This window comes from Syngnathus leptorhynchus, chromosome 12, assembly GCF_054491065.1.
Source record: "Syngnathus leptorhynchus isolate UIUO chromosome 12, UIUO_Slep, whole genome shotgun sequence".
Lineage (NCBI taxonomy): Eukaryota > Metazoa > Chordata > Actinopteri > Syngnathiformes > Syngnathidae > Syngnathus > Syngnathus leptorhynchus.
Window position 1 is genome coordinate 7,977,098 of NC_141206.1, and position 16,873 is coordinate 7,993,970.

A 16,873-nucleotide genomic window follows, 5' to 3' on the forward strand; every position below is an offset into this window, starting at 1 on the left:
ACAGTAAACTCTACTCCAATAGATGCCCTGCCCCAAATAATGGCCCACTTGAATAAATAAACGCCCCACCTCAATATTCACATTTCCCCTTCTCCTGTGTTCAAATACTTTTAAAAAAAAAAAAAGGAAATCTAAAGTAGATATTTGAAGGGATATACTGCCCCCTGCTGGATGCCACTAAACATTACAGTGGTAGTCTTAAAACTATTTTTTTTATTCTGTATACAGTCCAAGTCAACATTTCACACACACGAAAAAAAAACTACAATGAATTGTTAGAAGGGTACAAACGCAGTTATAACAATCACGATAATATCATAAAGTACAATCTGTAATCAAACAGGGTGGGGCCCATTTTGTGCTTTGCTTTTTTTGTTTTGAAGATCGTATAGAAAAAAAACAACTCAATGATGATTGTGAACTTCGACTACAGGATGCGCTCTCCATAAATCGTGACTATTATAATAACTAAATGATGACTTTATTCCAAATAAAAGACCTAAAGTTTAAAAACAGCAACATAACAGAACATTGCAGTCCTTCAGATGTTATGGCAAATACAAGGGATGAACTCAACAAAACAAAAAAAATCAATATATTTATAGTGTTTGTGTTTAAAATGTACTAATAATAACAACACAATATGATAATAGCAGAAACGGGCTCAGCTGTGTTGAAAAAAGAAAAAAAAATCATATTTCTGAGCAGCGACTTTCTAAACAATGTTAAAAGCTTTACGAGACAACTCGAGTCAAACTACACACTTTACGCATGATTGTGTTTGGTTGCGAGAATAGAGCATTAAAAAGAGTATTTACAGGTAGCACAGTTCCATCAATGATGACACCTTTATCGCTGTGGCTCCACTGCAGCATCACACAATTTCAAAAATAAAAATCACTTTATCTATACCAGTAGAAGCCTGAAGGCTGAGGCACTTTTTTTTTTTCCAAAATAAAACACTGAGTGGTAACATTACAGTATGGATTGTTGATCCACTCTAGCAGACCGAAAGGTTTTTCATTTGGACAGTTTCTACATGAAAATTTACAACAAGAAAAAAAAAAAAAAGAGGCGATCTTATTTTACAAACTATACATTTTTTTTGTCTGACACTTATCCCACAATGAGGATTTTTGAGCATCTCCAAATACTGTCATCAAACATGAAAATGCTTTTTAGATACAAAAACAGTTTTATAATATTTCGTTTCAAGTGCATGATTTAATACTGACTTCCTTCCTTAATAACGGTCTAAAAGTGAAATATTGATCCCAACCCCATTCCAGTCATGTTTTGTTTTGATTGTGTCTGAAAATGTTGTAAGTGGCAAGCTGGTTAAGTCGGCAAATAAACAAGGACATTCTCTGACCGATTCATTTCAGCGGGTGACGGGGTAATTGTCAGCGCCCGTTTTTCCTACTCCCAAACATCTCAAGCTTGCACGTCCTCCTTGGGCGTCAGGCCGATGTACGATCCATTTTGAGGATCTTCTTTTTCCTTTTCGTTCACCGGAGAGTAAGACGTGTTCTCCTCAGCGTTGTCCTGCGAGAAAATGTTCTTATTTATTATTTGGATAAATAGCGACATTAATGTTATCGTGTTGAAGGATGCTCTGTTTTGATTCGTCGAGGAGAGTGAATTGTATTGGACAGCGTATTAACAAATGCGAATGAAAGGAGTGGCACAGTTATTAGAAAGGATTACAAAGACATAATATACTGTATAGTGGACAATTAAAGATAATCTTAGCTTAGCCCTGCAAGAGGCATAGTGACAACACCACTGGCAGAGCTAGAGGGGGGGCCAGAGGGCACCGGCCTCCCCTAAAAAAAATCTCCCAGGCCAGATAATTGACTTGGTTATTGTTTTTTATCAGAGAATTGTTTTCCATATTCCCATATATTGAGATATATTAAGAATATTAAAAGTGAGCGCAATGGAACGGCGACTCCTCGCACCTTCTCCTTGCGCTCGCGTATCAGCAGGACAATCAGGATCAATAGCATGATGATACCCAGGGCCACGAAAATGAGCGGGAAGTTGGACACCACTTTGACGATGGATAGCAGCTTGTGAACTCTGGCCGCCGACGCTTCGTCGATAACCACGCTCTGTTGAGACAATCCCCAAATGTTTGGCAATTCATCCAAAGTCCAAGTGCGGCGTAAAAAAATCATTCAGTAAATCACTTCAATTTTTTGGATTTGACAAATTTCTCACCTCATTCAAGAACATGACGGGGAAGATGCCGTTTAGATTTTTTGTTTTTCTGAAAGGAATGGAAAGACAGTCTTGTGAAGCTACACAAAAGCAAGAAAAAATAAAAACACACACACATAGATACATACGGAATTCCAGAAATTCTAGTCAATAAGACGTTGATCTGCGCTCTCTTGTTTGCACGTACAATTATCCCAGTGGTCTGGAAATGGAAAATAGGATGTCAGCTTCTTTTTACAGCGTGAAAGTAATGAATCGGCTGCATTAACATCCGTTGGCCACTAGATGGCGCAGCAATCCTAAATAGTACCTTGTCACAGCAACGGATTGAACACAGTTGATTTGGAAAAAGCAAAAAAATGCCTGACGAGCAAGTTAATGTGATTTTTGAGTCTTCTAGTTAAAACTTTTTTTTTTTTTTTTCATCCCACCGGGTTGAGGTCGAGGTAGGTTTGGTGGTGAGTTCTCTCGGGGGACATTCCTTCGATAGCTTCTGCATATTTGGAGTCTGCGAGGTAGAAATGAGGAAAAGAGGCCACGACTGGAGCACCTGGAGAAAATGAAGGGTGATAAATCAAATTAGCTGATTAAAAAAAAAAAAGTTGTTTTGTTTCTGTCAGGGTTAAGAATGTATCCGACCGGCGTCTCGGGACAACAAGCCACTTGTGGTCGTAAAAGAAACAATAGGTTGATAAGTAGATTTGAAATCTGATGTGGAACTAATCAGTGACCTGCACATGTATAATCCCGCTCAGTTCCTTCCACATATTGTCCACAAGAGACATTGCGACCTAATGATACAGTCCACAGGGTCCGTTTCGACACGTACTAAAGTAAACCCGGCAGGTAAACTTTGAAACGTGCGCCGTTGCACAAAAACAAGCTGCATTGCGTATGTGTCCGCCGGCTAAGTGCTCCTGAAGTGGGGCAGGGGTGAACCTTTTCCTGCTCCCGTGTTTGGCAACAGCCTTCGGACAACCATCAAGGTCGCTGTAGCGCGCACACACATTCTTCCCGGTGGCTTTAAATTACACCTCCAGGCTAAAATTTGCTGCAATGGTGCTCAAACTTTCTCTGATACGATTCCATCACATTACAATTTGATTCGATCCGTTCTGATTCCAATGATTCACTTTGATTACGATTCACTTCAATTACAATATGATACGATGATGACATTGTCAGTTGACTCAACAGACCACAAAACGATTATAAACGGCCATTTACCTCTCCGACAAGGACTGACATTGAGGAGGCCCGTTCCCAAGCACTCCTTCGGGGTGACGCAGAAACCCTCGTTAGCCGGGTTTTCCTCCTTGCTAGCTAGGACGGAACGCGGCGGCGTAAAGCGGAACGCCGGGATCCCCCTCACCTCCACGTCCTTCTCAAACTCCATGTAGATGGACCTGGACAAGCAAAACGTTCATGACGTGAAGTTCCACTTGACTTGTAAATTTGATACTAATGGGGCAGATGTTTATTTCCCTTCCTTAAAATGCTAATTATTTCTTTAAACACGGAATTTGCTGACTTCCTCTTCATTAATCATTGACTGCTTTTTAACAGTCACCACAGTTATTATTAGCCTTCTGAATGACTCCTTGGCAGGTCCACTTATGCAGCTGCTCTTTTAAAAGGAGAACTTGAAATCATTAAAAGACAGAAAAATCTCCAGCCTTTAGAAAGCACCTCGTAAGTCCGGCGGAGATGTTTACGGTGTTATTTCGGTGATTTCTGTGAGCGTTGCAGTATGTTGAAAAGTTCCCAGGGAATCGTGATGCTTCTCAGAACAAAAGAGTGCATACAGTGTTTGCCAGTGTGCAGCAATACTGTAACGACCTTTCTCTTGACCTCTGCGAGGCACGCCATGAAAAAGAATAAAGCCTTCAGGGCGTAGTTGCCGGGTGAAAATTTGGGAAATGACACTTTGGGAATAGATTTATGGAAATTTAAAAGACAACAGCATTGACCCTTATGGAACACTATCTTTTTAATTCAAACAACTCATATAAAAGTAAAATAAAATTACATTTATTATATTTATAAATAGTTTAGCCTGGGTTGTTAGCAAAATTTACAGTCTTCACGTTTAACAAAAATCACATGATTTTTTTTTTTAAATAAATAATTTTTTAGGGAAATGTTATAAGATAATTTTTAAATCAAATTAAAATGTTTTGCAACATAGTATGTGATTATATTTAAACTGTTTTAATTATGTTTAAAGTGTCAATGATGATAATAATAATACATTTATTATTGAAGACACGGGCTGTATCTTCCAACATATTTAAGGTTCCAGTGGGGTGTGCTTCTCTTTGATTTGGAATCAATGACCACGGTGGAAAGATTGATTTATGTAACGCACAACAAGAAGACAAGTCAGCTATTGAACTTGCAGCATCTGTCCGCACTTCATCAGCATCTAGAGGCTTTTGTGGTTCAGCTGTCAGCCAAAGGCTTATCAAATGGGAATTGGCGCTCCTGAAAATGATTTTTCCAGATGGCGTGTTCTGAAATTTTGCTTGTGTGAAACACGTCCACGCCAGACTTAACATTTCCTCATTTAATGGTCCAAAGTACAGGACATGGAGGAGTGTTCCCCTTTAGTTCCCATAACGCAACAATGACTTTAGTAAGTGGGTGAAAGTGTTTTGTAAACACGCAGGGGCGGGAGGGTCAACGGCACGCGCCCAGACTGGGTTAAAGGTAAAAACGTCAACAGATTCTTTCCACACGCGAGCAAAAAAAATTTCTTTGGGACCTGAAGGTTAGTGGCTAAATTAAGAGATGGGTCATATCAGTGGACGGAATGGCACAACTGCATCGGTCAGGCTTTGTTGTTGTGTGTCGGCCATTTTGCCAAGTTTGAAATTTAAAAGTATCTTGTAAAATGTAGTTTCGCAAGGAGTGTCATAAATATTCCGGGAAGAAATCCCTCCTGGAGAGCAGGGGAAAAAAAAAACTTTTCCTGACTTTCTTATGTCGGTTTGATTTCTAACCGCGATCCAGGCTCAAGCTTTTTTTTTTTTTTAACACATTTTTGTAGACGAGTAGACAAATAATGGCCCTCTAGTGTGTTTACAAAACCAAAACCGAAATTCTCACAAACGGCGGATAATGACGTACCTGCAGAGGTCCGGGGTGAAGATATAAATGCGCTCGTTTTTTTTCAGGAAGGGATGGAAGGCGCTTCCGTCAGACCCGTTGATGCTGTTGCTCTGGTTGGAGTTCCAGAAGGTCAGCTGACTGTAAAATATTCCCGAGAGACGCCTGTTATAGCGGTTTTGTAGGAGATTATCGTGTCGCAAAATTGGAGAGAATTGTTTGATGAGATCAATCTGAAAGAAGAAACGTTACAGATGATAATGAGGCTCACCGTGGAGCTATTATGCGAGCAAGCTAACTCTGCAGAAACAAAATAAACTCATAAATAAGCATCTACTGCTATTTAGAGTAGAAAGCAGTTGACTCGAGGAAGATTTGAAAGAACCAAGTTTCTGGCCAAAAACAAAAAGGAAGAGAGGAATGCGTTACCTTTGACCTTTCCATGTTTCCACTCGGCCGTAATCCAAATAATTCTGCTCCCCCGTGTGAAAGATGAATTCCCCGTCGTTGCTTCCATTTTTCTGAGAGGCAGGGGGGGGGAGAGTTTAGATGTTCTGTATTTTCTCAAATATTGGCAATCATCATAAATGCCTCACATGTGAAAATATTTTGTGTAGTCAGTTTTTACGGTGTACGTACGTTTCCGCTGTTTATTTACATCGGAAAAACACGAAAAAAAATATTGTGGTTGGTACCGGTACCCCGACTATATTACAATTTAATATTCAATTATGTTCCAAGATCCTCTTTCCGTGTATTTTTTTTTTTTAACTCAACCAATACATTAATCATGTAAGATTTAATACACCTAAATGTTTTGCTCTAAAAGGTTACGCAAAAAAATGACAGAAATCAAAATGTCGATTTGTTAACTACCTTGTACATAAGCCCAAAAGTAGTCTCGACTTCGGGGTTGGTAGAAGCGACCCGAGTCAGCAGGGGGTCCTCGTAGCCCCACAGCAATTCGTCCACGGTGCGAGTGATGAACAGTTCACTCCTGGCCGCGCTCATCATCATGGACAAGGCCGTGGCTCTGAAGTAGCTTCCTTTCACTTTGTTCATCACCGCCTTAACACACAAGGAAGGAGAGAATCATCAAGAGATCATAGCTAGCGACCCGTTTTGGTTGTTCTTGTTTCCTTACCCAGGCAGGGATGTTAACAGTAGTGATGTTAACCATCGACGGGTCACCGACAGATTTGTCTCTCAGAAACACAAAGCTTTTCGTGTTATATCCCGAAACCATTTTGCCGTCGTTCACCATGGTCACGTTGTCCTTGTACCGGTACTCCCTATGCGTGATACAAAAAAAAAACCTCAGTCTTGATTCGCATTATGGCTGTCTCACCTTCGGAAAGTTTTGACTCGGTATCTGGCAAACTCGGTCTTGGACTCCTCGAAGTCTTGGTCTAAACTTTCTCTCAATTTATCGACTTGGTCTCCATCTTGACCTAGATTTCTCTGTAGTCACTGAACTTGGCCTTGACTCTTCAAAGTCTACAAAGCCTTGATCTTGACTGTCCCATTTGATCTTGACTTGTGCTTTGTCTGAACTAGGTCTTTTCTCTTCAAAGTCTCGCTCTGGACTTGGTCATTGCTCCTCAAAGTCTTTGTCTTGACCCAATCCTAACTCGACCTTGACATTCACCTGGACTCCAGGAATCAAAATGTCAGTTTCTAGGTCAGTTCTTGTATGCAACCAATCTTGATAAGTTTACAGAAGGACTAGATTTATAATAAAATATATCTTTTAGTAGTAGAATAGAAGTAGAGCAAGAAAATTCCAAAGTCTCAGAGCCCACCTGTACGTGTAGGGCCCGACCTGGTTGACGATCGGCTTTTCCCCGGCGAGGACCTCGGCCACGTTGGTGACGTTGAAGAAGAAGTACTCCATATAGACGGGAGGAGGGGGTCTCTTCCATGACTCAAACACCCGGCTACCCTCCACCAAAACAATTTCCTGTAAAGAAAGTTAGATGACAAATAGAATATTAAAAAAATAATAATAACTTCAAAAAGAGCATGGCTAGGCATCACAGGACAGATTGAAATTTCAAGCGACGACATTTTAAGTTCAGACCAGGCGACGGCACGTTTGAGTCTGGCTGGTGTGTTTCGAACAAAAACAGGCCAGAGAACAAAAACATCTTAGGGGGGGCCGCGGAGGGGCGCCACTATCTGACAAGAGCATTGGCCGTGCACATGAATGGTATTAGCCCAGACCCCGCCGTAGTTCCATTGTCAGCCCGTTGCCATTGACGACGGGCACTCACTGACACATCATGTGATTCATAAGGCCGGGCTCCTAATGGTTGCGCCGGACTGGATGGAACCTTAATGATCCGGGCCCGCATTCCTCAAGCCTGAGCCCCATAAGCAGCCGCCCCGAAAGCCCAAACTCTTTCCCAGTTCGCAAACGCTTTGCGGACAACCATCCCCACGATGCACCGCGGGGAACTTTTGAGGAATTGGAAAACACAGGGGAAGGCGAGAAGGAAGTTTGGGGAAGGGGGTGGGGCGGGGGGGGGATTACTAGATCTTCCAACAACACATGAGGTGGAAATCTCAAGTTTGGCCTAATTGTGTCAGTTTTGTTCAAAGTAGTGTAAATGAACCCCAAAAAAGGAGAGAACGCGTCAAAGTGCTTCTATTCAGACGTTTACAAAGTGGTCAAGGACAATAAAGCTGTCACCTTGGATTGAGGAGGGCAGAGCGTGGTGTCCTTTCATGCTTTTTTTTTTTTTTTTTCCACCGGGACAATTCAACATGGCCGACCTCCCAGCATGTGACATGAAATAGTGTATGGAAAACAGGAACAGAGAAGCTCTCTCATGTTTGGCCACTCCCCCCGATTTGAAAACACACGGAGCAGGTGAATAAGCAAATAGGCACGTTGTTTTTACTTTGATGTCCAGACGGGAGGAAAAACAACGGGCATGAATAACGGCACAGCTAGAGGATATTTTTTTGAAGATCTTCTGAGGAACAATAGAACGTAAAGAATGTTTAACATTGACTATTGTTTCGACTTCCATAGATGAGGTAACTGTAGAATCCTTTTCTGGCAGTATTATTAGATCGTAATTCAATCGGCAATGAATCGACGACCAAATGAATCGTATTTTGATCATCGAGTCATCGTTTGGAGTTATTTTCAACGCACGCTTGTCCAAATGTTTTACACGGTGCCACCTGCCCGCTTCAGCAATGCGTCACCGAAGCGCCAAGGCGAGTATCGGGTTCCATTGCTTCTTCACGCATCCGATTTGTTCGAATTCAAGGGCGTCGTGCCAAAATATACCAGCTGTTAAGTCAGCACCAACAAGTCAAGGTCTTTCTTGGTTGACCATAACAACCAGATGCACTGATCGATATTTCCAACTTCAATTATTTTTTGGGGTGATAATCATGTAAGAATGTACTCGTACTTAATAATTAGACTCGGGTCCAAATCGGAACCCACTTCCCTATTTCTATCGTTATCGCCACCCTGACAGGAAGGGTGGGGGGTGGGGGGGGGGGGGATAGATTGCCAAGGAATTTCTTTCAACTTTAAAGATGAAGATATGACTGTTTGCTTTCATGTGCCACTCTAATGACACTCAACAAGTTCCATAAATGGGCATAAACATGAGATAGAATCAAGTGCTTTTAGTATTTGCTAACAACTCAAAAATGAGTCCAAGTGATGACTGCTGACATTTTCTGAGACATCATTCAAATTTTCCTCTTCTCATGTGCAAAAAATAAAAAAAGACCACCAAAGTCCCACAAAAAGTCATCCCCAGCAATTTACACTTTTCATAGTGATTCAGAAACACCCTAAAATGCCACACCCTAAAATGCCCCCCCCCTTCTCTCTATGGCAGATCTAAAATATATATTTGCTTTTGTCACTTTTTGCAGAACTATTTGCTGTATTGTGTAAATTTTGCACAGTTGTCTTTTTGAATGGTGTCTACAGCTAATGACAACTTCCTTAGCTGGATCAATAAAAGTTATATACATTAAAAAAAAAACTTGCAGTATGACTCTCACATGCATTAACTTATTACAACCTTGATAAGTGTTCCTGTGAGTGTTTTCCCTTTTTTCTTATTATCACACTCTTGGCAAGTGGCGCACAATCCCCACCATTGTCACCGGTTAACTGTCATCCGCTGTGCGCACAGCGGAAGTGCAACGCTGCGCTAAGCAATCATGCAAAAAAAAAAAAGGGGAATCAGGGTGAGCGGTTGAAACTTTTTTTGTTTGCCTTACCTTCTTGAGACGGTTGTGCATCAACTTACGGAAAGCTTGCGAGGCGGTTAGGCTGATGCCCAAGATGAGCAGTGTGGCGCTGATGACCCCCACCGCGTAAATAGCGCACGACCTTCGCGTCATGCTCGCAAGTGAAGACGTCCAACAACAACAAAAAAAGTTCTCACCTTCTTTAAAACTATCTCTTTAAGAAAGAAAAAAAAAATAGCTTCTCTTTTTAACTAGCCTGCGGTTATTGAGTCACCGAGGAGGATCTGTGTATCAAGACGTGAGAGCGCGTCCTTTAAAAAATGGGTTCAATAAAAGCCAAGCCACGCTTATTTGTATGGCGGGCAGGGTCTAGTTTGGCGAGCTCTGATTGGCTACACGAGAACGCGCGAGACAGAAGAGTCGTGACCGCGTTTGGTGTTTGCAACCCACGTTTGCCCCCCCTTTGCTGCGCCCCCCTTCCTTAACCTAAACAAGAATCAGAGGGTCTTTCTTGTGTTGTTACTCACTCCAAGGAATTTCCTCACACACTTTTTTCTACATAACTTTAATTAGGCTAAAGGAAAACAAAGAGAAACTTGTGACCCTCTTGTATGACTTATCTTGTGAGTGGTATGAATCATACAACTTTATGAAAGTTAAGATATGATTATTGTACTTAAAGGTGACAGGACACAGCCCTGAGGTGACCCAGTCCACGTGGTGCTATGAAACTTGACTTACTGGTGGGCTGTGTTCCCAATCAAACCAGTTAGGACTGCCTAAATATATATCCACACACTTATGCATAATGTAGGAAATGAGAAAATAGAAAAAAGGGAAATGTCATGGTCAAGAATAGATATTTGTAAAGTGCCCATCCAGAAAAAAATTGATTTAAGTACAGAAGTTCAGCACAATACAAGTGACACAGCTCAAATGACACACAAATACCCGAAGCCTACAAGGTCATGTGATTTGAATAAAAGCTTCATATTTTCATATGCTGGCGGCATCCTAACGATAAATGTAAATTTGGAAACTTCTCGGCCGAGGCGTTTTCATCCGCTGACCTAAAAATAGACTATAAGGAAGTTTTGCCATTGTGTCGCAGCGTCTGTGTTGCAAGAACGAATTTTGATCATGGTAAGAATTCAAGTTCAATTTGTCCGCAAGATAAAGCGTAATTTTCGGAAGAGATGTTTTGGATAAGATACTGTGTTTGCTGAACTATATTTAGCTTTCAGCTCAACGTCTGGAGAGGCTAACTATAGTGGGAAAGTCAGAGATCGTGAGATTGTCCAACATAGCAAGGCCACTGACCTGCCAAAAGGCTAAAAGATCTCAAATCAAAGGCGACTGGTCCCACATGCCATATATGTCTCGACCACTTGGGGGCAGTGTAATTTAGACATAAAAATAACACACAAAAAAGACTTTCACAATCAATTCACTAAGCTGCATTAGTATTTGTCATTTTTCGGATGAAGGATTTACAATATATGCTCTTGAGTATTTTTATATTGTCTGTCTACATGTGTTGCTCCATTGTCTGTGGTCAAACAGACTTATAAGGCAAAGCTACATCATTGTTGTTGTGTTCTATTCAGACAAAAGTTTTAATTATATTTCATGACTCTAGTTTTTACATTTAAAAAAAATGTGATTTGCAAGATTTTTTTTTCCAAAGCAAAATATTACAAATAGAATTGTTACCGTTGTTGCAATATCTGACTTGCACAACATTTTTCTCCTTTTGTGACATTTTCTGCGACAGTTATGACTTTATACTTGCAATTGGACTTGGTTCTCGTTTCAGTTTGATTAATTCCTCCAAGTTCAGCCTTCTCCAATACTTTTTTTTATAACTCTGTCTTAATTCTCTGATGCTTTCTCATTCATTCTTCTTGCTATTGTTTGTTTTAGCATAGCCCAAATACCTTTGTAAAAGTGATCTGTAACGTGGGAAACTCAAAAGTGTTTTGTATGTGAAAGAACACAATAGTAGTTGCCAGTCAAAACATCCTTTTTTTTTTTTTTTTTTTTACAGTTTTTATCTTCCCTAGAAAGTGCTTGGAAAACTTTTCTTGTTATCAGCCCGGCAGTAGAAACTCTTCCCAAGGAAATCAAACGACAAGCGTACTCACCCTTTGAAAACAATCACGTCAACTATCATAAATGTCTTTATTTTATTCAATCCATAGTTTTTTTGTTTTTTTATTTAATGTTTTGTGGCTCAATACAATCCATCTCCCTTTGTCTACGATGGGCCATCCCAGTACAGGATGTATCACGTTGCACTCTCGTGTGCCGGTGTTTCCCTCCCGCAGTTTGAGGATGTCGATTAAGAAGCCTCGATGAGGTAAACATCAGCACATTGCATCCGTTGCTGAAGATGATGCCAACACACACTGGTACCTCAAATTCTTTTCAGTTTCAGGTGTGGATAATCCGTATTTGTGGGAAGTAACAAAGTATCTGGAGACGCTGATAGTTTTTCTCGCGTGGACATTTTGTCCTGATGATGTCTTTCAAACAGGTGGTCTCACCCCCGACCCCCATTGTTTGCAAGCCGTCTGTGTTTCCAATTAGGCACGCCTACTTCATGTATGACCGATTGTTCGGCTCGAGCTCGGAACAATAACGTAAGTGTGTCAAAGTTTGCATTTGCTAATTTTGTCACAGCGTCGATGGAAAAAATAGCAGCAGACAAACACTCAAACAGGCGCCACGTTTAATAATGAAAAATTACTCTAATAATCAATTTTGTCTCGTTAAAACAACTTTATTCTACTGACCCCCCCGCCTAAAAAAAATATCCATTAAATCCCTCCATCCCAAATAAAATTCCATCTTCTGTCTTTAAAAAAAAATTTTAGTTTAGATTACACATGACACATTATTCGCAAAAAAATATGAATGACTTATTTCATTCTGGAAACTTTAAATGAAATATGTTTTCATAGTATTTAAGTAATTAGAATTTTTCTAAATATTTTTTGCCTCATATTTGTTAGTCGAGACATTTCATCCCAGTGCTCAGGTTTATTTTATTTTTTTAAATTATTTTGACAAGTGATGGTACGTAGTCAGTGTTTTTATTCACAGCATGGTGACCCGTCTTTATGCTTCTCAGGACCTTGTGTTTACATGGAAACTTGACTTCCTGGCTGTGATATTACCGGGGAAGGTCTTGCAACTTTGCTCCATGCATGACATTGTTGCAATCCCTCTCGGGGGAACCATTCCATTGTGTTTCCTTAGTTGCAAGAATGTGGCTGCTGTCCTATGCAATGACTTTGAGATTTTACTGTCTCTGATTTCTTATCTATTTACAGGGGACATAATAACGTGCATTTTGTAAATGATTTAAAACTGATTTGGGGGGTCTTCTTAGGATTAATAACTATAGCACAACACACACTTTTTTACTGGCTTGACAATTTAGGGTGCAACCAAGTGTGCCTCTTAGAAGTAGAGATTTTTTAAAGTAATCCAAGTGCAGTTGTAGTGCAAGGCCAGTAGAGGGCAGCACGATCCTTATATATATTTTTTCAGAGTTCGCTCTGATACTTTTCACTCAATTAAAATGGACATTTTATAACTTTTAAATCATTTTAATTTTTATTTTTGACTGAAAATCAAAGCAAAGACTTATGTGTACAATGTTATTTAATTGTTTTGATCACGTGACTGACGCAGAACACCACCAACACGTGATCAGTGTCATCTGCGCGCGCAACTTCTTCACACAGCTTCAACTCTTCACGGACGCTGAATTCGCCGTAAAAACAAAGTGCAGGTTAGCCAAACTTGTAATCCGTTTTCCTTTTTATGATGATAGAAATGTTTAAAGCAGTCGCATACTCAAGCATTTGTTGATTATCGTGTTCATTGAACGCCGGAAAAAGTCTCTTCGCAGCAACTGTATCATTAACGCGTCACTTTGGACTTTAGTCTAAATTTCTGTGTTGTACGACGAGCACGCTAGCTTTGTTTTTAGCCGTGGTGCGTTCAAGTTACCGCGGACATACCAGTTTTTCAAAAAATTGAAAATAGTAGTTTTTTTTCTTTTCACTTTTCAAGAAATTAACTGTGTCCACTTTCTTCTCACTTTTCAATTTTCCCTGTGGTTACTGGGAACCTTAATGTTGATGTAAATCAAGGTAGGTCCCACTTTAAGAAAACATAACTTACTGTACAGCATTCATTCATATTTTAATTTTATAATCAAGTAATAACTAACTCATGTGGCACTTATGATATTAAAACTTGTTAAAAAAAAAAACCTACATCCTATTATATATTAGTGTTTCAACATGGCGTTAGCCGGAGTACATGTGGTTGAGCTGGCGGGCCTCGCTCCAGCCCCCTTCTGCGGAATGATCCTGGCCGACTTTGGCGCCAAGGTGATCCGCGTGGACCGCACTAAAGCCGGAGTCTCGATGGACACGCAGGCTCGCGGCAAACGCTCAGTGGCCATCAACCTGAAGACCTCAGAGGGGGTCGCCCTGCTCCGGAGGCTTTGCGTCCAGTCGGATGTCATCTTAGAGCCCTATCGCAAAGGTGGGACCACGAGAATCTTTACTGTTTGAATCCGTGCACGACATTCCAGACCCGCCCATAAAGTATATGTTATGTTGTCTTAGGTGTGATGGAGAAACTCGGTCTTGGTCCACAGGAGTTGCTAAAGGAAAATCCCCGTCTGGTCTACGCACGCCTTACGGGATACGGACAAAGTGGAATGTACGCCAAGGCGGCAGGCCATGACATCAACTACCTGGCCATGTCAGGTCAAAACACAAAAAGCGAACCAATCAGCTAGCTCAGCTGCTGCTTTTTTTTTCTGACATAAATTCACAAGTCTATCACCACTGTAAAAATGACAAAAAGAGTTTTCAATGTTTTTTTTTATTTTTATTTATTGCTGCTCACAGGACTTTTATCCCGCCTGGGTCGTAGCGGAGAGAAGCCGTACGCGCCGCTGAATCTCTTAGCTGACTTTGCAGGAGGCGGGCTCACCTGCGCTCTTGGCATCGTGATGGCCTTGCTTGAGCGAACAAGGTCGGGGAAAGGGCAGATCATTGACGCAAGCATGGTAAGCAAAGAGAGAGGTTGCTGCATAAATCTGTAGCTTTGAGATTTCTAAAAGGAGTCACACAGCAAACATGCTTGCACTCAGTAGGTAAAAGGTGCTACAAATACAGGAAAGAAAATTTGTGCCATATCTTGACCTCGCCAAGTGGCAGCACATTAAAAAGTGGACCCTCCGCAATCTAAGAAGAAGCCAAAATAAAATCTTTCATGCGAATGCTTAGTGATCATCAGGAAATCATTTACAGTAACTGGTTGAAAATTTGACCTAAAACAGTTGACCTGCAAATATTCTATAATTAGTGGATTTGTAATTTTTTTTTGTGTGCAAATTTTAGTCGTCAGTGATTCTCTTTCAATTTTCGACCTCGAAAGCAGCAAAAGGTGTTTGACATTGACATGTCAATATGCATTGCACCGTGTAACTGTGACATGACATGTCCCTTTCCCCTTGGCGATGCACTCAAGGAGCCTGCAATGGCGTGCGTTAATGGCGCCTTTCAAAACAAGCGAGTGCCCACCTTTTTTTTTTTTTTTTCCTCCTCATGTCCATCTCCAGGAGTGTGGGTGTGTGTTGTCCATCAATTTGCCCGGTCATTTCACGGCATTTTAACACGAGCATGGCATGTCACATCACAAATCATATTCAACAGGAAGGCTGCAACGTCTTTTTTTTTTTTCCACACTATATTGATTTTTTTTTTTTTTACCCCCCTCCGGTTCTTTCGATCGTGTTGGTCCAACAATTTAATGAATTTATTTCTATTCTTCTTTGCTTTACTATTGTCATCTAGCACAATATTATACCTCGCCACAATTCATGGAGATGTAAATGACCTTTAAAAATAGCTACCACTTACTACTACTTTCCTATTAGTAATCTACTGCGAATTTATCTAACGTATACTTTTTACAATTTCTCCTTCCAGGTGGAAGGCGCTGCCTACGTTGGCTCATTCGTGTGGAAATCCCGCAGCATCGGCATGTGGGATCGTTCTCGCGGGGAGAACATGTTAGACGGCGGCGCTCCTTTCTACGACACGTACCGCACGGCCGACGACAAATATGTGGCGGTGGGCGCCATCGAGCCGCAATTTTACAGGCAACTGCTTCGAGGTTTGCCGATTTCGTGAAACGTGTCAAGTGACTCGCATTCCATTCACCTGCTATGTTTATATTTAAGTAGACGTGAAATTGAACTGTCTGAGTTACTGCCACCTACAGGACTGGAGTGAAACATAACTTACAACATTAAGTGTTTTTCTTTTCCCCCCACCAAGGTTTGGAATTAGATGAGGAGCAGTTACCTCCACAGATGAGCTTCTCAGACTGGCCAGACCTCCGGCGAGTCTTCTCTGAGAGTTTTGCTTCCAAGACGCAAGCGGAATGGTCTCAAATTTTCGACGGGACGGATGCCTGCGTGACGCCCGTCTTGTCGTTCGACCAGGTGAGCTCGCACCCCCACAACAGTGAGAGGGCTTCCTTCACGAAGGACTCTAGCGGGGAGGAAAGCCCCAGACCGGCCCCCCACCTCTCCCGGACCCCCGCCGAGGCTTCCGTGGACCCTGGCCCGCTTATCGGAGAACACACCGTCGAAGTACTCAAGGAGTACGGGTACAAAACGTGGGAAATTGACCAAATGCTCTCTGCTGGTGTTGTGGAGTGCAATGGTGTCAGGGCTAAATTGTAACGGGTAACTTTTATTTTATCGGCTTAAGGGGGAGTCAGTCAATTTGAAGTCTGGTCTCATAAGGAGGCGTAAGTGTGATTATTAGTCTGTTAATTGATTTTGAAGGGAAGTAATTCAAGGCAATGCACTGCTTTTTTTGTGACTAGCAATTTGCTGTTCTAGAAAGAAAGAAAATATGGGGGCGAAAAAGGACTTCATCAAAAAAGGAATCAAGTTGTAATTTCAAACTGAGTATAAAAGCGAAATCACATCACAAGAAGAAAGTTGATTTGGAGGAAAAAATTGTTTACTGTCCTAAGTGGCAAAAATGATCGCTGTATATTTACAACAAGAGCAAAAAATGTCAAGAATTTCAGAAAACAATAACAGAAGAATAAACTTGAACAGTTTTGATGAATTGATCTCGCTTGTGTTGGGATGTGATTGTTAATTTAGTTTTAGTTAGGAAGGTGGATACATTCTTTGCGGTGTTTCTAAAAATGAATCCATTTGAAATATTATCCCACAAAATACCATGTCAACTCCCATAAA

At 41.1% G+C, this 16,873-nt stretch overlaps 2 protein-coding genes across 4 annotated transcripts; one reads left to right on the forward strand and one right to left on the reverse strand.

Moving 5' to 3' along the window:
• Positions 1-193: 193 nt before the first annotated feature.
• On the reverse strand, positions 194-9,888 carry LOC147048232 (lysosome membrane protein 2-like). Its single transcript, XM_085926083.1, has 12 exons — positions 9,592-9,888; positions 7,134-7,291; positions 6,476-6,623; positions 6,208-6,399; positions 5,761-5,852; positions 5,353-5,472; positions 3,451-3,629; positions 2,655-2,773; positions 2,352-2,425; positions 2,224-2,272; positions 1,962-2,114; positions 194-1,545 (listed from the first exon to the last, which is right to left on the reverse strand). The coding sequence occupies exons 1-12, from the start codon at positions 9,712-9,714 to the stop codon at positions 1,435-1,437; spliced, it is 1,518 nt and encodes a 505-aa protein (XP_085782209.1). The 5' UTR covers positions 9,715-9,888; the 3' UTR covers positions 194-1,434.
• On the forward strand, positions 7,891-16,743 carry amacr (alpha-methylacyl-CoA racemase). 3 transcript variants are annotated; one of them, XM_085926087.1, is made up of 6 exons: positions 7,891-8,373; positions 13,869-14,124; positions 14,208-14,351; positions 14,496-14,656; positions 15,582-15,768; positions 15,933-16,743. In XM_085926087.1, the coding sequence occupies exons 2-6, from the start codon at positions 13,878-13,880 to the stop codon at positions 16,340-16,342; spliced, it is 1,149 nt and encodes a 382-aa protein (XP_085782213.1). In that variant the 5' UTR covers positions 7,891-8,373; positions 13,869-13,877; the 3' UTR covers positions 16,343-16,743. The 3 variants fall into 3 exon arrangements, with proteins under 3 accessions (XP_085782213.1, XP_085782210.1, XP_085782212.1); XM_085926084.1 differs by lacking the exon at positions 7,891-8,373 and adding an exon at positions 13,273-13,360; XM_085926086.1 differs by lacking the exon at positions 7,891-8,373 and adding an exon at positions 13,575-13,724.
• The last annotated feature ends 130 nt before the right edge of the window (positions 16,744-16,873 follow it).